Below are 21692 nucleotides of genomic sequence, written 5' to 3' on the forward strand. Positions count from 1 at the left end.
AGAGTAGGGGCATTAGAGGACGAGAGCTGAGGAAGCGTTGTTCTAAGTCAGCCATAAAAATGTTGGCATACTGTGGGGCCAGGCGGGTACCCATAGCAGTGCCACTGATTTGAAGGTATACATTGTTCCCTGATTGACAGAGCCAGATTGACCCCCCCACTGTTCCTCAGACGTTCTTGTCAACTGCTGGAAATGGCCCACCTTGATTATCACAACAAAAGGTTCCCCCCACCCCCCGCTCTCCTGCTGGTAATAGCTCACCTTAAGTGATCACTCTGGTTACTGTGTGTATGGTAATACCCATTGTTTCATGTTCTCTACATACATAAATCTCTCCACTGTATTTTCCACTGTACGCATCCGATGAAGTGAGCTGTAGCTCACGAAAGCTTATGCTCAGATAAATTGGTTAGTCTCTAAGGTGCCACAAGTACTCCTTTTCTTTTTGAGTATTGGGGAGGTGGGGGTTAAATTCCCCTCTCATTTACACGCGTGCAATCCATTGACTTCTGTGGAGCTTCACCAATATGACTGAGAGCGGTATATGGCACTGTTTCCTGATATCTTAAAATCATAGAATATTAGAGTTGGAAGAGACCTCAGGAGGTCATCCAGTCCAATCCCCTGCTCAAAGCAGGACCAACACCAACTAAATCATCCCAGCCAGGGCTTTGTCAAGCTGGGCCTTAAAAACCTCTAAGGATGGAGATTCCACCACCTTCCTAGGTAACCCATTCCAGTGCTTCACCACCCTCCTAGTGAAATAGTGTTTCCTAATATCCAACCTAGACCTCCCACACTGCAACTTGAGACCATTGCTCCTTGTTCTGTCATCTGCCACCACTGAGAACAGCCTAGCTCCATCCTCTTTGGAACCCCCCGTCAGATAGTTGAAGGCTGCTATCAAATCCCCCCTCACTCTTCTCTTCTGCAGACTAAATAACCCCAGTTCCCTCAGCCTCTCCTCATAAATCATGTGCCCCAGCCCCCTAATCATTTTCGTTGCCCTCCACTAGACTCTGTCCAATTTGTCCACATCCCTTCTGTAGTGGGGGGACCAAAACTGGATGCAATACTCCAGGTGTGGCCTCACCAGTGCTGACTAGAGGGGAATAATCTCCTCAATCTGCTGGCAATGCTCCTACTAATACAGCCCAATATGCCGTTGGCCTTCTTGGCAACAAGGGCACACTGCTGACTCATATCCCGCTTCTCGTCCATTGTAATCCCCAGGTCCTTTTCTGCAGAACTGCTGCTTAGCCAGTTGGTCCCCAGCCTGTAGCGGTGCATGGGATTCTTCCTTCCTAAGTGCAGTACTCTGCACTTGTCCTTGTTGAACCTCATCAGATTTCTTTTGGCCCAATCCTCCAATTTGTCTAGGTCACTCCGGACCCTATCCCTACCTTCCAGCCTATCTACCTCTCCCCCACAGCTTAGTGTCATCTGCGAACTTGCTGAGGGTGCAATTCATCCCACCATCTAGATCATTAATAAAGATATTGAACAAAACTGGCCCCAGGACCGACCCCTGGGGCACTGCGCTTGATACCAGCTGCCAACTAGACATCGAGCCATTGATCACCACCCGTTGAGCCCAACAATCTAGCCAGCTATCTATCCACTTTATAATCCATTCATCCAGTCCATACTTCTTTAATTTGTTGACAAGAATACTGTGGGAGACCATATCAAAAGCTTTGCTAAAGTCAAGGTATATCACGTCCACCGCTCTCCCCATATCCACAGAGCCAGTTATCTCATCATAGAAGGCAATCAGGTTGGTCAGGCATGACTTGCCCTTGGTGAATCCATGTTGACTGTTCCTGATCACCTTCCTCTCCTCCAAGTGCTTCAAAATGGATTCCTTGAAGACCTGCTCCATGATTTTGCTGGGGACTGAAGTGAAGCTGACCCGTCTGTAGTTCCCCAGGTTCACTTTCTTCCCTTTTTTAAATATGAGCACTATATTTGCCTTTTTTCCAATCGTCCGGGACCTCCCTCAATCGCCACAAGTTTTCAAAGATAATGGCCAATGGCTCTGCAATCACAGCAGCCAACTCCCTCAGCACCCTTGGATGCATTAGATATGGACTGATGGACTTGTGCATGTCCAGCTTTTCTAAATAGTCCTTAACCTGTTCTTTCACCACTGAGGGTTGCTTACCTCCTCCCCATACTGTGTTGCCCAGTACATCAGTCTGGGAGCTGACCATGTCTGTGAAGACAGAGGCAAAAAAAGCATTGACTACCTCAGCTTTTTCCACATCATCTGTCACTAGGCTGCCTCCCCCGTTCAGCCAGGGTCCCACACTTTCCCTGACCTTCTTCTTGCTGCTAACATACCTGTAGAAACCCTTCTTGTTACCCTTCACATCTCTTGCTAGCTGCAACTCCAATTGTGCCTTGGCCTTCCTGATTATGCCCCAGCATGCTCTAGCAATATTTTTATACTCCTCACTAGTCATCTGTCCAAATTCCACGTCTTGTCAGCTTCCTTTTTGAGTTTAAGCTCACCAAAGATTTCACTGTTAAGCCAAGCCATATTTGCTATTCTTTCTGCACATTGGGATGGTTTGTTCCTGCACCCTCAATAAGGTTTCTTTAAAATACGGCCAGCTCTCCTGGACTTCTTTCCCCCTTATATTAGCCTCCCAGGGGATCCTGCCTGTCAGTTCCCTAAGGGAGTCTCAGTCTGCTTTTCTGAAGTCCAGGATCCGTATTTTGCTACTCTCCTTTCTTCCTTTTGTGAGGATCCTGAACTCAACCATCTCATGGTCACTGCTGCCTAGGTTGCCACTCACTTCTACTTCCCCTACCGAACCTTGTATGTGATTGCCTTACAGATCTATTTAATTAGGATATTATTAGAAATAAGATAAACACACTCTGGCCCTGATTTTGCAAACTCTTACATATGTGTGTAAGAGGTTGCAAAATCAGAAAGTAGATCTGGTTTTTCTTTTTGTGTAGTGTGAGCTTTATATTATTGAGCAACTTGGATTCATTTTGTAAAGCTAAATTTGCAGAATTTTGCTGAGCTTTGCATTCTGGGGCTTCTAAACATAGTTAAATGTTCTCTCATCATTCGCTCCCCCTCTCCGCCTTGTCACTGAGAGGTTTTTTTAGCATATTACAAAGTGTGGATGTTATAGACAAGGGGAAAAGCTGAGTTACATTTGTTGTTCCTTTTACTTCATGATCACTCTCTATTTTTTCTTTATATTTTGTAAAGGATCTTCTTGTAATGGTCTTTACCTACACTGGAAGCTCTTTGGAGCAGGGATCATCTTTTTGTTATCTCTGTACAATGCGTAGCACAGTGGGGGCGTCGATCCCTGGTTGGAACCTTTACATGTCACTCCGGTACAAACAATTTAGAAGAACTATATGAAGTTCTGCAGGAGTTTTGTCACTTTTTTGTTGCTGACTTTGTATAGAAATAAAAACAGCTGCGATTAAATAAAATAGAAGAACCACCACCACACTGATCATTTGAGGCACAGCATTTCAGATTTTGGGATCTAAGGGTAGACAGATATATTTAGATACCTAAGTAAGCAGCCTCATTTTCAGAGGTGCTGAGCATCTGCAGCTTTCATTTCGTGAGTCGGGGAGGGGCAGGGCGGAATCTCAGGAAATATTGATATAGCCCACTTATTTAGTTGTCTACAAATGGAGTTAGGGCTTAACTTTAGGCACGCACGTTTGAAAATTTTGGCTTAAATTGACAACATAACAAAAGGGCTTCTCTTCCAGTTCATTATTAACTTGGATTTTTTATTCTCAAAAATTGATGGAAATGTTTTAATTTTGCCAATATCAGATGAGGTCTTTTCTGGTTTTATTTCATTTTTGCTGTTAGTTATTGTTGCCGGTAGCACTCACAATGTGCTAGTTGCTGTACAAACACAAAAGAAGGCACAGCCTCTCCCCGAGGGAGCTCACAGTCTAAAAAGAGAGGATAGAGATGGAGGCTAGAGAGGATAGAGGGGGAAGGAAACAGATAGCAATTTGCCATTTCCTCATAATCCAAGTTTTTAATACAGCCTTCCCTGTAGATAAAGATTTTTAGCTAATCCCAATTTAGTTATTTTAAGGATCACATTAAATGTGGGTCTGAAGAAGGAATTGCAAGCATAGGAAAGTGTCACTTTTAAAACTAATAAATTGCTCAAAAAAATGTGCTGGATTTACAACACTAGAAAAGAAAGCTTTGGGTTTAGCCACAAAACACGCAGCTGCAATGCAGACTTCCCTAAATGGCTTGCCAGTGTACATCAGCCCTGGTCTGGAAGGACTTGCCTCATTCCTTGGCCTCATAGCTGAGACTACCCACAAGGGTAGGGTGACCAGATAACAAGTGTGAACAGTTGGAACAAGGGGTATGTGTGTGGTGGGGGCGGGGGGGAATAGGCACCTATATAAGTCAAAGCCCCAAATAGCAGGACTGTCCCTATAAAATTGGGACATCTGGTCACCCTACTCAGGGGAGCCAACCAGACTGTGATCGTGGCCCATGAATACGTCACAGTCCTTCTGCAGTGACCTAGGGGTGCAAAGGATAAATTGCAAATCTTGTAAAAATTGTGCATTTTCAGTGCCTGCAAAATACCTATTTTAATTTACACAATGTGCCTATCAAAAGTTATAGGCACATGTAAAATAAAAACTAAACCATATTTTACAAGACAAAGCTAAATCAACACAACGTTTACTGATCGCAGCCCAGAAACACAGTTGCCAAGGTTAGTAGAGCTCCTTGACTGACATTTTTTAATTAAAATTATAATGGAGACTCTGTTCCAAATATATATGGCAAGACTATCATTGTACCGCTGTGTATGTGTGGGTGTGTAAATCAGAACCTTCAAGAAATGCCTATAACAAAGCTCAGTAACCGCGTGACCATATGACTACATCTTTTGGCTTCCCATCTCCCTATTTTCCCTCATTGTTTGTTGCTTGCCACTTCCTCTGTCATGTCTACTTTTATACTGTAAACGCTCTGGTACAAGGACTGTCTATTTTATTTGTCAGTAAAGAAGCTAGCATGTTGAATGTTTTATATATAATTATTATTATTCAGGAAGCATCCTCCATAAATCAGTATTCAGTGACCCAGCCTTTTGGTGATATATGGAGAATTATTTGCAGTTGCTCATCATGTTAACAGGAATTGAGAGAAGCTAGTATAGTGTATCCCTCCCTCTTTAAAATGACTTTCAAAGATTTTCTTCAAAGGCCTCCATGCTACATGAGCTGCTATGGCCCACTATTCCGGAAATCCTCAACAATCTTTTCTGAAGTAGTGCTTTCTATTAATCGCTCCAGAGCCATTGTTTCCAGGGGAACCAATTCAGCACTGCATCTGCAGAGTTGGGACACAGGCCTTTAAATGCAAGGCTTCCCTTATCATAAAACAAACTATAAGATGAAACAGCCATCTGTGCTCTACTGGAGAGAGACAGAGAGGGCATTCTGTGAAGTGTCGCTTTTCCATCTCTTCCCAGGAGGTTGACAACCCAAAGTGAAGCAGTGAAGAATACACATTTCAGGAAAAGTGTAAGAGGATCTTTCTTTTAAAAGCTCTCCCATTTAGATGCTTATCATTTTCCTCTTCCAAGCCATCTTTTAAACTAGACCAGGGATCAGCAACCTTTGGCATGCGGCCCACCAGGGTAAGCCCTCTGGCGGGCTGGGCAGGTTTGTTTAGAGGCGCAGGCCGAGGGATGTGCTGGGCACCGCTTCCCGGAGCCCCCATAGGCCTGGGATGGCGAACCGCGCCCAGTGGGAGCTGCGATCGGCCAAACCTGTGGACGCGGTGGGTAAACAAACCGGCCCGGCCCACCAGGGGGCTTACTCTGGTGGGCCGTGTGCCAAAGGTTGCTGATCCCTGAACTAGGCTATGATACCACATACTTACAAAAACCTAACTGTTCATGGAAATGGCTGTTTCATTGGTTCTAATGTAAAACTAAATACAGTCCAAGCATATCTATGCTCAAAGATCATCAGTGTGCAAGGAGGCATGTTTTTAGTCACCAAAGTAGATTTTCTTCACAGCGTTTTATTTTCATTCTTCATTATAACATAAGACCATGTAAACTGACAAATATTCAACCAGACAGTACACTACAATGCAAGTTAGCTGTCTTCCTGGCTGTTTGTAACAAATCTCTAGACTAGTCAAGTTGACTTGGAGCATCCAGCAATCTCTCTCTCTTGTCTCCCGCACCTGTGCACATATGTATAAAATAGTCTTCAGCTTCAGTCAACAGATTCAAGGTTCTCTGAGGCTCAGAGGTCACAGGCATAGAATCTGAGAACAATGAATCAGAGGTTAAAATTGTAAAGACAAACTTAATAAACTTGTAGTCGTATTTATAGAGAACATAAAGGGGTCGTATTCTGCCCTGTTCTGTGTGGATGTGCTGAGGGTTGCATAGAGAGCCTCTGACCCCATGTCCCTCGGTCCTAGCACAGCAGTATGTCAGGATACATGGCTAGAACTCAAGAAAGCATGAGGTGGGGAACTTCCATTCTATGCTAATTGGCCTCTCCCCGTACTCCCAAGGAGACATGGTTTAGACTCCCAGACTATGCATCACATGCTAGCTGGGAGCATACACTGCTCTCTTTTAAGGACTGTCAGTATATAGCCCACCAAGCTCTCCCCAGCATCCACACTAAATCATTCTGCCCTGCTTATGGAGGATGGCTCTGATAACCACTACACATCTAGTACTACTTCACTTCCTGCCCTCTCAGAACATCCGCAGCAGGTAAAGACAGAAGTTAAACTGAGAAGTAACGTTCAGATCCAGATTTGATTTTTCCCAAGTTTGGGGCTGTTCCAATTCAGAGTTTGGTTTTAGCTCAGCCTCTAGACAAAAATATATACAATAAATATATTAGGTACAAGAGTGCCAGGAATATTTCACTTGTAAGTCACTGGGTCAGGTTTTGCTTGCTGTTGCAACCATGCAACTCCCTAGACTTCAGTAAAGTACTGTAGATCTAAAGGAAGAGAATTTGCCCCGCTGTGCGTCTCATATGCCCTGTTCAAAAGAAAAGCAGTGGAGTTTTTCCTTCTGTGTACATTACATTCATTGGATGTGGAAAACAAATATGACTATAGGGGACGATATGCTTGTCGGTTATTCCAGTTCTACAAATGTAAAAATTGTCTCAAATAGTTGCTTGCCAACAATAGAATAATAGCATAGATACAGTAAAGCAGAAACTCCCTTTTTTATTCCCTCTCCTGTAAATATATTTTACTATTGCTTTTTACAAAAATACAATTTTAAATGGGGAGGGAGATAACGAGATAACATTTTTGGAAGAACAATACTATTATCTTAAAATAATGAACAAAAAGAATAATACAATAGTTAACAAAATAAATAGGAAAATTATGCTTGCTTATATGAAAACATTTTTCCTCTTAAAACATTGGAAAGTGTATTAACAATAACAATCTCTCAGAAGAAAATGTTAGCAATTTCTGATTTTATGGTTTTATGTAAACCAGTTTTATTTATTTATATATTTATTTATCAGATTATACACAATTGCATTAGAGTTTTGGAAAAATTAAGTGACTTAATAACATTACATTGTAGTCCCGATGGAAAATTTTTAGGTGCACAGTTTTGAAAACACATTGTACAAAGTATCATGCCATCACAAAAATGACAAAATAAGAGATGATTTTATATTAAGTAGCAAAGGAACTAATCACATAAAGGCTTGCATAAGTATCCAGAGAAAAACATTTTCTCTGTGTTGCCACACTGTATGTCTAATTCTGCTCTCTTCGGTCCAAATCTAAAGCCCAGTGCCTGACCTAAGTGGCAGTACCAAGCTCTTGATAGATGGGGGGGGAGGGGATGGAATCCTACATAAGGGCCATATTCTACTCTCTCTCTCTCTCTCTACAAAACTCCCATTGTTTTGAATGGTAGCTCTGTCGTTGCTTGAGGTTATTATATGATTATGTCCTAGACATGTAGAGCTGGCCCAGAGACTATAATGAACATATCATTTGGTCTTCTCCACAGAATGATGGGATATCCCTGCTTCTAAAGTTTAATTTCTAGTGCTATTACCAACAGCCACAATCTAGTTCTCAGCTTTTCAGACTCAGCGAGGTTCTTAGTGGTAGATCCAAAGTGGCGGACAGTTCCAGAGCTGGTACTCCCACGACAGAGCACCTATCTCAGCTCCTGCAGCAGCTTTTATTAGCAGCTGGGTAGAATGGATTTCCTTCACATTATGGTCGCAGCCTCACACATAGCTGCTCACTATGGAATACAAGCACATCACTGTTCAGCAAGATTACATACCAAGGTGCAGTCTCTTCAAGCATTATTTCATACAGCCTGCTTCCCCTTCAGAGGTCTGAACTGCCACACAAACTAGGAGAAGTCAATTTCTTACAAACTCAGGGACTGCCCTCCCTCCCTCCCCCACCCCTTTCTTCATCTACAGCTTTTTTCCTAGAAGAGAGATTCACGGACAGGAAGGTAATAATAGTACTGCAACCCCAAGGATCAATCAAGTCATTTTTAGTGCTGCTAGGTCTCATGCTTTGCTGCATGAGATTTCCATGTGATATCCTTTAGGAAAACCTTCTATCACAACTATATTGTAGGAGATTCCTCTTGGCAGATCCCAGATCTACACACTATGAATTTCACCAGTGTCACAGAATATAAAATGTAATACAACCAAGATTTATCACTTCCCTTTGTGTCTGTTGGGCAATGTTCTCCATACTACCTCTCTCGGAAAGTTACATTGTTCGTGGCTAATAAATCAGTGTGGAGGGTGAATGAGTGAGATCCAGATATTCATTCCAAATCCATCTTTCACAATCTTCCTCAAGGACATGGCGGTGCTGCACTCCCACTCCAGATTTCTTCCCAAAGGGATTTCACAATTTCAGCTTAACCAGTGTATTAACTTCATCTTGTTTCCGAAAATCTCATGACTTGTCTGAGGAAGCAATATTGCACTAACTGAACGTTTAATGAACTCTGACCTATCTGGGTAGGGCAAAGCCTTTTCAGCGATCTCCTTTGATTTATTCATTGCTTTTGTGGGGAACTCTGAAGGGAAAACCATTTCTAACTAGAGCATATTCTGAATTCAGACCCACTAGAACTAGGGTGACCAGATGTCCCATTTTTATAGGGACAGTCCCGTTTTTGGGCACTTTTTCTTATATAGGCACCTATTACCCCCCACCCATCCTGTTTTTTCACAGTTGCTACCTAACTAGAACCAAACATCGGTCCAGAATCAGATATCCTCAGTGTTTATTCTATGAGAAGAAAGTCATTTTCTACAGCATGTTGAAAAGCCTGCCTGTTTCTGTAAGGCTGCTGTGAGGAGCTCAACTCTCAGTTTTAGTCAACATTATTCTGTCAGTACTGGTGCTAAAACAGATGCTCATTTGGAGAGTTCAGTCTTTATTGAACTAAGTGCTCCTCAGTCTTCCGCCTGGGTCTGTTACAACTACTAAGTCCCAAAAGAGTGGGGACATAATCTCAAAGAAGAAATGAAGGCAACTCATCTATAACTGGTTTCAGAGTAACAGCCGTGTTAGTCTGTATTCGCAAAAAGAAAAGGAGTACTTGTGGCACCTTAGAGACTAACCAATTTATTTGGGCATAAGCTTTCGTGAGCTACAGCTCACTTCATCGGATGCATACTGTGGAAAATACTGAAGATGTTTTAAACACAGTATGCATCCGATGAAGTGAGCTGTAGCTCACGAAAGCTTATGCTCAAATAAATTGGTTAGTCTCTAAGGTGCCACAAATACTCCTTTTCTTCTTTCATCTATAACTGAAGTTCTGAGTGTTTCTCCCTTTGCCTCTTCCCAGCTACCTACCTTCCTGCAAGTTCTTTCAGAGAGACTTTTGCAAAGCAGAAATAACTGGGGAGGGGCCAGTTTGAAACAAGGATTCTTATAGCCTCAGTCAAAACATTTGGTTCTGGATAAGGTATGTGTGTGCTACCCATGGCGTTACAGCTTTCAAAAGGTTTCAGCATTCACAGTACAAAAATGGTGCATCTGCAAAGACAGTGTACTCAGAGAAGGCTAATGACAAGTGAATAATCTTCCTTCCATCTTTTAGCTGCATCACATCTTCCACTGTAAATAAAGACCGCAGCATTATAATGTGTCAGTTTATTGTACAGTTGGCTTACTGCCAATAATGTAAAACGTATACATACTTCATTTTGTTTGAATAGCTGCCACCAGTTCAAATGGAAGCTTTCTCTGCTGAAAAATGCATGTTTAGTAACTGGCTTTTGGTGAGCATTCATTCATTGTGACTCTCATACTGTTCATAAAAGGAATGCAAATTCAACCCGTGGGAGGGTCATACGCTTCTAACCTTCATGTACATTGGTTCAGGTGACAAAGTTTGCCTAGTTCTGTTTCAAAGAGATATCAGTATAAAGAATGAAATATTTTTTGCTTTAGAGGTCAGGGTTAAGGTTATTCTTATGGATTTGTAAGAAGCTCATCTTGCAACTGTCTGCACTGTATATCTAGCTTGAGAATAAATAAGCACACTTAAGTTTCCTGAGCTTCCAATCCTCTAATCGTCATAAGTACAAGTGTTCAATCCTAGTTCTGTACATACACAAAATATGTCTTAGAGAATCTGCACATCCCTCCACACCCATCTCCTTCTCTATCTTTAAGCACCCTTCACTGTCCTAAAGTTTCCATTTAGGTCCACTTCATTAGGAAACAGTAAAAAAGGGATAAACAGGCGATTTTAGGCACACTTAGCAGTTTCTTCATTTTTGTTACAGGAACTCAGATTAATGCTCATGGAACAATTTATTTCTTTAACTTTTTTCTCTGGTTACATTATAATGACAATACTGGGCCCACTTCTGCAGTCAGTGAAATTCCAAATCTCTCACTGAAGTCAGAGGCTTTTAATCGTGCAAGTTATGCAGGATTGAGCCCTTGAACTTTACATTCATTTTTGTAAAAGAAAAGTTTAAAGAAGATTAAACATATTCCATAACAGATGGTGACAGGTATACAAACATCTCCTAAAGTTTTATTAATACTAAGTCATGAATTACTGAACTTTCCACTCGTACAGCCCTGGGACCCTGCTCCTTTCAGCATTTTGAATACATGAACAAAAGCTTTCCTAAAGAAGGAGACATATTATGCAGCAACTTTATTTTAAGTATGAACTAATATGGTTTTATTAAATATGGGTTATTGTGTGATTATGGTTTATAATAAAATCAATGATCCTTACAATATTTTAGACGTTCTGCTATGTCACTTTGTTACTTTATCAACTAAATAATGCTTATTCCATGTCTATGTATGTTTATACATTGTTATTATGAATTTTGCATTAGTTGAGCTCCAGTTGGAACAGAACTTAGCATCAAATAATATCAAATGTATTTTCCGCTCATGGCTAGCAAATCCACTCCCATTTTGCACATAAACACTTTTTTTCTACAAACAAAAGATACTTTGTACAAGCTCAGTTATATCCAAAATAATTGGGAAAACATCTGATCTGCACAAATAGTGCAACCTTTTTTGCACTTTAAGCACGATTTGTGACCTAATTTATTATTTTGCAACAGTAAACAGTGCATCAAGGCCATTAAGGTTTCTGCCTTATGCTTCTGTCCCCTGTCATGCCTGCTGTTTATCTAAGATTATTTAACACTGATTTGTTATGATATTGATCACTAGTACAAACATGGGCAGACTTCAAAGTTAAAGTTTGTTAGAGAAATGTAAGTACTTAAAAAGACAAATAATTTTAGGAATATCCTTTTCCCCTTTATTGGTTGACTATGTTTGCTAATAACATTTGTCAGAAAAATCTGTGATTTGGTTTTCATTTTAGTGTCTCAATTAAAAAAAAAAAAAAAAGCTGGACTTAGACTGGATTGCATCTGATGTTGCTAATGTTTCCTGGAAATGGAAAACTGTGATAACAGCCGCTATCTTGGCTCATTTTTAAAAAAAAAAAAAAATTCCAGCAGCAATTTACAAGTAGTTAAAACTATTTCCAATAGGCTTGCATCTTTACTAAAAACGTAAGTCAGTCAAATGTTTCCTTTCCAATCAGATTACTTCTTCCATTCTTTCACCAGGTTGTTGACAGAATTGTTTTTAGCTAAACGATACATTTATTCTAAAAATAAATATTTATTTATGAAGTAAACTAAAATTTAGCCACATATGGAAGACAACACAAAATATAGGTTCTTTCTATTGTTAAAGCAAGAAAATGAGGGTAAGAATTAGGAAGGTATCAGCAGATACAATACCTAGAGAGACCAAGTAAATTTAGACCCAAAATAAAGGTTTTGTTAAAATACATTTTAGAGGAATAGAAAATGTTTCAATGGGTGTGTATGTTTTTGGTGTTTGTTTAATTGCAAACATATCTGGTTTCTCCTTAGATTTAAACTTTCCCCTGAAGTGTTTGCAACTAAATACTGTAGCATTGTAAAAGATAAATGATTGGCCTCAATGGTGAAACGTAAATTAGCCAACCAAGTTTTGCCTTTGGATATGCAACTACAGCTCCTGGTGAAGTCAGTGGGAATTCTGGGAGTTAGAGGGTAGAATTTGGCCCCATAGCTTTGTGAAATACTTTCAGTTTGAATAATTAAAGGTGTTTTTAATACAAGAAAAGCAGAACATTAAAAAAATTAACATGTTGGTGTCCCTTTTTATGGTCTCTGCAAAGTAATGATAAAGACAATCATACTTTTTTTTTTTAACTTTAACTTTGTGCCTGATCATTTGGTATATGCAGTTGCTTTCAGAATTACTCCGTTTATGTAGTGGAGACTATTGTCAGTATGCTAAAGGAACTGTTTATTTCTGTCATGCGCAAATATAGATTTTATTTATTTGGCGTATGCAATCCAGTCAAGCCAAGCCACAGTGTCCTTATCAATGATATTCAAGGCATGAAGACCTCCAGGAAGTTGAGTCATTTTGCAGTCCTCAGTAATTGGTGTCATGGTTTGTGATTGCCCACACTGACATAGTGGACTGTCGCTAAAATGCCACCAAAATTCTGCTGCAACACAAATTCCATGTCTGGTGTGAAACTGGTTCAGCAGGCTCCATTTTCTTTGCAGTAAATCAAACCCAGGTTGACAATGTCAGCTCCCAGACTACTGCACTGGGCAGCACAGCATGGGGAGGAGGTGACCAGCCCCCTGTGGAGAAAGAAGTGGTTTGGGAGTATTTAGAAAAGCTGGACGAGCACAAGTCCATGGGACCAGATGCGCTGCATCTGAGGGTGCTAAAGGAGTTGGCGGATGTGATTGCAGAGCCATTGGCCATTATCTTTGAAAACTCACGGCGATCGGGGGAGGTCCCAGACGACTGGAAAAAGGCTAATGTAGTGCCCATCTTTAAAAAAGGGAAGAAGGAGGATCCTTGGAACGGTCAGCCTCACTTCAGTCCCTGGAAAAATCATGGAGCAGGTCCTCAAGGAATCAATTCTGAAGCATTTAGAGGAGAGGAAAGTGATCAGGAACAGTCAGCATGGATTCACCAAGGGCAAGTCATGCCTGACTAATCTAATTGCCTTCTATGACGAGATAACTGACTCTGTGGATGAGAGGAAAACAGTGGACGTGTTGTTTCTTGACTTTAGCAAAGCTTTTGACACGGTCTCCCATGGTATTCTTGCCAGCAAGTTAAAGAAGTATGGGCTGGATGAATGGACTATAAAGGTGGATAGAAAGCTGGCTAGATTGTCGGGCTCAACGGGTAGTGATCAATGGCTCCATGTCTAGCTGGCAGCCAGTATCAAGTGGAGTGCCCCGAGGGTCGGTCTAGGGCCGGTTTTGTTCAATATCTTCATTAATGATCTGGAGGATGGTGTGGATTGCACCCTCAGCAAGTTTGCAGATGACACTAAACTGAGAGGAGAGGTAGATACACTGGAGGGTAGGGATAGGATACAGAGGGCCCTAGACAAATTAGAGGATTGGGCCAAAAGAAATCTGATGAGGTTCAACAAGGACAAGTGCAGAGTGCTGCACTTAGGACGGAAGAATCCCATGCACTGCTACAGACTAGGGACCAAACGGCTCGGCAGCAGTTCTGCAGAAAAGGACCTAGGAGTTACAGTGGACGAGAAGCTGGATATGAGTCAACAGTGTGCCCTTGTTGCCAAGAAGGCCAATGGCATTTTGGGATGTATAAGTAGGGGCATTGCCAGCAGATCAAGGGATGTGATTGTTCCCCTCTATTCGACATTGGTGAGGCCTCATCTGGAGTACTGTGTCCAGTTTTGGCCCTCACACTACAAGAAGGATGTGGAAAAATTGGAAAACGTCCAGCGGAGGGCAACAAAAATGATTAGGGGACTGGAACACATGAGTTATGAGGAGAGGCTGAGAGAACTGGGATTATTTAGTCTGCAGAAGAGAAGAATGAGGGGGGATCTGATAGCTGCTTTCAACTACCTGAAAGGGGGTTCCAAAGAGGATGGATCTAGACTGTTCTCAGTGGTAGCAGATGACAGAACGAGGAGTAATGGTCTCAAGTTGCAGTGGGGGAGGTTTAGGTTGGATATTAGGAAAAACTTTTTCACTAGGAGGGTGGTGAAACACTGGAATGCGTTACCTAGGGAGGTGGTAGAATCTCCTTCCTTAGTAGTTTTTAAGGTCAGGCTTGACAAAGCCCTGGCTGGGATGATTTAGTTGGGGATTGGTCCTGCTTTGAGCAGGGGGTTGGACTAGATGACCTCCTGAGGTCCCTTCCAACCCTGATATTCTATGATTCTATGAATGAGTGGGGTCTGAGACAAGATAATTATTTTTCTCTTTCTCTGTGGACCATGAAGCTTGCCACGCATCCTCTACCGTAAATCCCTAACTCAGTAAAACTTATCCACAATGGGCGATGTGAGGGCAGATGACCATGTGGTGGATTAAACAAGTCTTTAATTAATGGTAGCTGTGACATATCATGCAATTTCATCACGAGCTTTGCTACGCTTTCCTCTCTGTGAACACTGGGCGGAGCAATATTGCAGTATACTGAATATAGATAATACTTCTTGATATGAGGTTCCTTAGGCATATTAAATGGACTGTATCCAGCTACACAATGATGATTGAAAACAGTCGAGGCCACAAGGTGAAGCAAAAGAGTAATCTAGAATTGCACCCTTTTCATCACATTTGAGATGGTAATGAGGATTGACACCAACTGGTAAAGGGGAGTAGAGTTTTGGCAAAAGAATGCAAAATTCACTTCCTTGTGCATCAGTTTCTCCAAATGAAAAAAGGGAAGAATGACACTTACCCTCCATAGTAAAGTGCTTTGAGATCTATGAATGAAAACCATTACATAAGAGCTATGTATTATTGTTATTATTTATTATTGATTTGTTCAAAAATGTCTGCTGGAATCAGCATATCCCAGGATACAAATTTTAAATCCTTTTTTTGTGCATTAGAAATGAAATAGTTGAATGGTCTTTGACTACAGTCTCACGTCTTTGTTATTAAAAAAAAAAATGTTTAAGCTCGGAGTAAAGGGCCTGCTTCAAAGTCTCTTCAGATGGCTGTTTGAATCTCATTCTTTTCAACAAGACCTGAGCAGATTTGAAGAATTTAAAATCTTGGGAAGTTGTAATATTCCAAATGCTATGACTTCTCTACCTTTATGGTTGTACAGCCATTCCAGTTTTAATTCATGTCATCCATGAAGTAGGACCTTAAAAACAGTCATTATCAATGGCAAGCTTTAGTACCATTGATTTACACAGAGGTGCTTGAGCACATCCAGCCGATTAAAACACCTTGAATAGAAGGAGACCAGGTCTGCCAAAAGAGAGCGCTAATAAACTAAAAGAATTTCTAGTATACTTTAAGATTCTAAAGAACTCCCAGAGATAAGAGTAGATCAGATCGAATCTTACAAATTGGTTCCCCTCACGACATGGCAACTGCCCTCATATACTCAATCCTTAACACTTTGAGAGAGATTTTGCTTTTCCTTCTTTAGTCTTTGTTCTATTGATTTCATCAACTAAAGCAGGTCTTTCAGTTCACCTTTGAGTATCATATACTGTTGTACATATCATATACTGTTAGGAGGCAGAGAAACTATTTGTTTGATCCAGGAAAGGAATTAAAAAATATTTTCCCAATTCCAGTCTTCTAGACCTGAAATCTTAATATTCCTTCAGTATGCATGTTCTATACAAGTAACAACATTTTCTCTAAGGACAAGATTTCTTGATCCATGCTGAATCTGCCAGACGTTTCACTTTGACATCGTAGTACAACAGATGTGCTTTCTAACACTTCCTTCTTGTTGATTAGTGTTGCAAAGGACAGCTTCTTAAAGAGCATGAATCAGACCCATGTTCACACATCGCATATGCAGCATTTTTGTGGCGGACAACATGGGCTCCATATACAAGCTAACAGTGAAATAAAGTTAAACCGGAGAAGGGCATACTGAGACTGCTGTAATTCGATAGCAATTTTTTTCCAAGTACTCATCATTATTATGGACTAGATATTTAGCCTTAGGTGTGCTGAGGAAATCAGTCTGGCTCATCCATCTAGTGTTGACAAATGCTGGGGTGGATATTGTCCTGTTAGGTTAATCATTACTTTATTTGTCTGAAAGATTTGCTAATTCCTACAGCTATGTAGGATGGCTATTGTGGTACTTAGCAGAGGACTTCAATGCTGCAATAACCTTTCTGGTATTGTCATTTATAAGCCATGTCTTGAAATTAGAGTGGACAATGACTGTCTTGAGGATATGAACCTTGCACAGGTTGTGCATGTCTGATGAAATTTTTTTGTAATGATAGTCTGCACATTACTTCAGCTATCCCTTGCATACTATTTCCCTTATCATTGCCTAACCCTAACCTTTACCTGTCAAGACCTGCTTTAGTTGATGAAATCACTAGAACACTACCTTTTAATCAAACCTCCAAGCCATTTAATGTAGGAAATATTTTACACGTCTTTTCCCAGTATTGAATGCTTCTACAAATTCTTCTGCACAGGAAACAGCTGGAACATAAATCCTGTCCCCACCACAACTGAAGTGCATAGTCATCCTCCAGAGACCTAATCCAGATCTCCCACTTTGTGATATATCCCTGTTACTTCAATATTATGGAATTTTGAATGGACTTTTTAAAGACATATCAAAGCTGTTTAAGCTCCTTATCAGAGAGAATGTAGGATTAAAAATTACAGATTTTAGCAAACAATTTGAAAATTGATAATTCCTTTACTTATCTGCCGAGACGTAAGTTCACGGTTCAGGGCTTCCCCTGCTGCAGCTAATGAAATCACAAATACCATCAAGTGCTGTCAGGAATGTTGGCAGTACTGCTCTCTTCATAGATGAAGTGCTACCATCAATCTACAGCCTTTTTTGGTTAGCTAAAAGCATATTTAACCAAAACACCATTTGATTTGTAATGCTTTCTTGCTTTCTTACCATTGCTGATTGACAACCTATTTTGTGTAAATTAAAATAATCTGCTGCAATACCACCTTGCTGTCTTCTACATGATGGCACAGTCCATTATTTCAAACATCATAGCCATTTCCATAGGAGTGAATGCTGGTGTCACAAATGTGTTCTGAAATCACTAATGTAATCAGATAGAGAGAGGTGATTTTTTTTAAAAGGGAGCCATCATCATAATATCTTTCAGATGAGAATACCTGTCTTTACATACCATAATTTTATACAACATTTTGCAAATAAATAAATAAAGCATAAGAGTTTACAAGGTTGATAAAATGTTATACATATAACTGTAACAGAGTGTTAGCAGTTCTCTAGGATCAAATTTTTACCATTAGGATAATTTTTCACATAACCATTGTTCTGCTGATCTCTGCATGTGTACAGGGCGGCAAAACTTTTACCAGTTTCTCTCTGTAAGAATGACAGAAATCCAGAATCCAGATCCGGCTCTGGGAGTCATTTGGACCCAAATCCAGAAAAACACTTAAGCATGAATGATGCCTAAATTTAAATACGTGAGTAGTCCCATTGAATTAATGTGCTTAAAACTAAGCATGTGGCTAAGTGCCTTGCTGGATTGGGGCCTTGCAGATCTGCACTCTGAAGAACAGGCACTGCAGATACGGCAGCAGTAAAATCTGGCCCACCCTTTTAATGTGCCTTAGTCCTGACCTGAAAGGAACCATTGTCACTAGCAGTGAGAAGTTGTTTCAGTGTCCTTGATAATTGTATCCTTGGCCTGTTTGCTAAACCTGTCAACAAAATGGCTAGATAGTATTATTTGAGATGCTGAATTTTACGATGTAGATTCTTGTCCACTAATAACTGGAGTGAGGCCACTAACTAATTTCCCATGGAACACCAAACAAGCATCAGCTAGTAACCACTACCAGAGACTATGTATCCTGGCTGGACTAGAGCCCACTGACAATTGCCTAAGCCATCCAGTGTCCTTACCAAGTTATGGTTGTTGTACGTTTTGGAGAATATTCATGCTGAGAGAGTCAGATCTTTGGAGATTTCGAAGTGCTGTTTTCCGGCAAATTGTAGTACATTTTCCCCCTTTAAATCTCTCTTAAAATCCCTGGGAGCAGAATTATCCATCACTATTTTTCATTTTTAAAACTTTTGTGCAGCAGTTTACACTGGGCTCTTTACATTAGCTAATATGCTGTTTATACACAAATAAACATCACAGCCACTTCTCAACCTGCTCCATATTAGAGAAGGCTGCAACAGTTGTTCTGTCTATGGGCTAGAATAATGTGTCCTCTTGACATTGACTTAATTTAACACATTTTTCAGGGAGTAGAAGTAGATTGAGTGGTGCGTTGTGCTCCAAATATATCTCTTTGGCCAAGTGACACCCCCTCTTTGAGCTCCATTATCTGAAACACTGTAGGCATATGGATCTGGTGTTTAGCATGGAACAATCCCAAAAAAGCATCCACTACGGATTTCATACCACAACAGACCCTAGCTTTTCAGAGATAAGCATTTATATATCAGGCAATTGAGTTTTGTCCCAACTATCACTATGAAATAAAGCTGTAATGGTCTTAAGATGTTACTGGCTAGCTATGGGAATCTGCAGAGACAAAGCCTGTGGATGTTAATAAAATTTGTTTTCTGTATTTTTAAAATCCAGAATAGCACCGAGATACTAAGATAATGGGCACATTACAAATAGATTTTAGACCATATTGACAACTTCAATGGGAAGGATGGATGGATGATGAATGGATCGATAGAATTTCATATATTTAAATCCTGCAACATTATATGTCACAGGATAAAGATTGCAGTGAAGTTATGGTCATTGACCAGCAATTCTATTTAGCTATGTCATGTTTTCAGAAAGCTACAAGGAAAACTCTAACATAATGTTGTATTTTGTTTTTATTAACCAGTTAATTCAGGAGATGGTATTGACTACAGCCAGCAGAAGCGTGAAAATATTGGAGATTTGATTCAAGAGACACTGGAAGCCTTTGAGCGCTATGGTGGAGAAGATGCTTATATAAACATTAAATACATGGTCCCTACCTATCAATCGTGCTTGTTAAACTAACAGATAGGACAGTTGTGTCAACAGGGGTGATTCCATTTGTATTCTCAAAGGCTACATCCAATTCTGTATAATATCTTGTTATTCACGCTTTCTTTCTCTACAGCTGCTAAAGTAGTGGCTTCTGGACCATTAGACTAGTACTATTGTGAACAAGTCTTTCCAATACATAAATAGTGCCTGTTCCTTAGATTACAATGATGTACTGTGCTTATTTGTTCTGCGAAAGAATTACTTCTTTATAACAGAGCTGACTGGAGCAGGAGTCAGAGTTAAACCTTCAGTTGTATAGACAATAAAACCGTAATTTTCATACGCAATTCAGTAATTGCTGTTCTGTGTCCGCTTGCTGTGGGGGTGATGTCAGGGGTTGTAACAAGAAGAGTTTATGCTGACTGCTTAATAGGTGTTTGTCATGGAAAAGAAAGTTCAGCAATGCCTCTCCAGCAGCTGTGCAAAATTATGTGCTCTGACATACAATAAAACTGTTGAATGTATATACCAATTACAGTAGGAAACTTTATACAGTCCATTATAAACCCCTGTGATAAAAAATAATTAATGTTTCTTCCTCACTCATGATATGGGTTTCCAGGTGTTTCCCTTTTTATGTAGTTTGGGTTCTTATTTAGGAAAATATAGCATGTGAGAGTAGTTTTACAAAACAAAATCTCAGATTTATCAGCTGGGGTAAGGTGAATATGTATTACACAGTCCCAAAACAAAGTGCTATATTAGCCAAACATTGCACAGTCGTTTATGTAAAAAGAACACTAGTATTTTTCGTAGCTCTTAAAAGCATTTTTTAATTGTTTATAGTGTATAATTGTTCATAAGTTTCCTCACTAAATAAGTTGTTGTCACCCTTGCATCCCCGTAGCAGGTTGTTTTCATAGCCTTGCATGTAAGTGAGGCTTTTGGAATTGATTTTCTTAAATACATATATAGAAAGTACACCAATAAAGAATTACATGAACTTCAGTATTTCCACACCCACTCATGCAAAAATCCTGAGGTTGTTTTTGTTGCTGTTGTTGGGGGGGAGGGTTGATTACAAATGTTGGGCTCATTGTGTTTGTCTTCTAGTTTCTGATCTTTTAAGCTGCACCTGGGTCACATTTTCAAGCTTGTCTATGTAAACATGAGAGCTAGAAACTTACTTTTTCAATGAAAGCTGAGATTCTCATGAATCTGGGCGCTTGGGCTTTGAGAAAAACATCACTATAGTGATGATAAAATCATGGAAGTTGGGAACACAGGAACTTTAAAAATTAGACCATTTTGGAAAATCATTTTAGTAAGGTAAATCAAATTGTAGGGCTGCCAACCCTGAAAAATGTACCTTTAAGCATGACAGGCAGTGTGTTTCTGGGCAATTATAGCATAACTCAAAGTGCTTTATAAAGCACAAGACCAAAGGCCAAGGGATTTAAAGCACTTCAGTAATGGTATGACTTTCAAATACACTCCCTAGTTGGTTTACTGCTATCACGAGATGGAATTTATACATAAAAAAATGGAAAATTGAGCTCCTACATTCACCGGTTCGTATAGATGCAGTCACTGACATACAGCTAGCCTAGTGACAATTTCTAATTGAATATAATTATCAAACAGCCTCAGCTGATATAAATAAGCACAGTTTCAGTGAGGCCAGTTAGCTACATGGATTTAGATCAGGTCAACAGTAAAGCTTTTTTACCTCAAGTTTATTGCCAGTTAGCTCAAAGGAGGTAAAAGTTGTAAAGGCTGGTGTAGACTGCAAGGTAAACCACAATCCCTTTGTATTCTGGAACAAATATTTGGGGAGTGTCCAGATAACTTGAGTTAGTTAACAGTGCTGGAAGGTAAATTGGCAATCAATTAACTCAAGGTAAAAAAAATGACTAATGTAGAAAAGACCCAGCTGTGGAGCTGGCTTTTTACCTACATACCTCTCTGAGACAAGGATTGACTGGATAAGTCTTTCACAGGTAGACCTGATCCACCTGGGATGGATGACCCCTCTATATGCACTTAAAACTGAACAGGTTGTTGAGCGCCTAAAAATTTGTGGTGTGG

At 40.2% G+C, this 21692-nt stretch overlaps 1 protein-coding gene across 1 annotated transcript in view; it reads left to right on the plus strand.

The window, feature by feature from the left end:
* PACRG (parkin coregulated) overlaps positions 1 to 19634 on the plus strand; it is a 507213-nt gene extending 487579 nt beyond the window's left edge. The window contains exon 7 of the mRNA XM_077812164.1: positions 19474 to 19634. Coding sequence (XP_077668290.1) covers positions 19474 to 19634 — 161 coding nt within the window. The remainder of the gene's footprint in view (positions 1 to 19473) is intronic.
* Positions 19635 to 21692: the final 2058 nt, after the last annotated feature.

The sequence above is a fragment of the Eretmochelys imbricata genome, chromosome 3, assembly GCF_965152235.1.
Source record: "Eretmochelys imbricata isolate rEreImb1 chromosome 3, rEreImb1.hap1, whole genome shotgun sequence".
Classification (NCBI taxonomy): domain Eukaryota; kingdom Metazoa; phylum Chordata; order Testudines; family Cheloniidae; genus Eretmochelys; species Eretmochelys imbricata.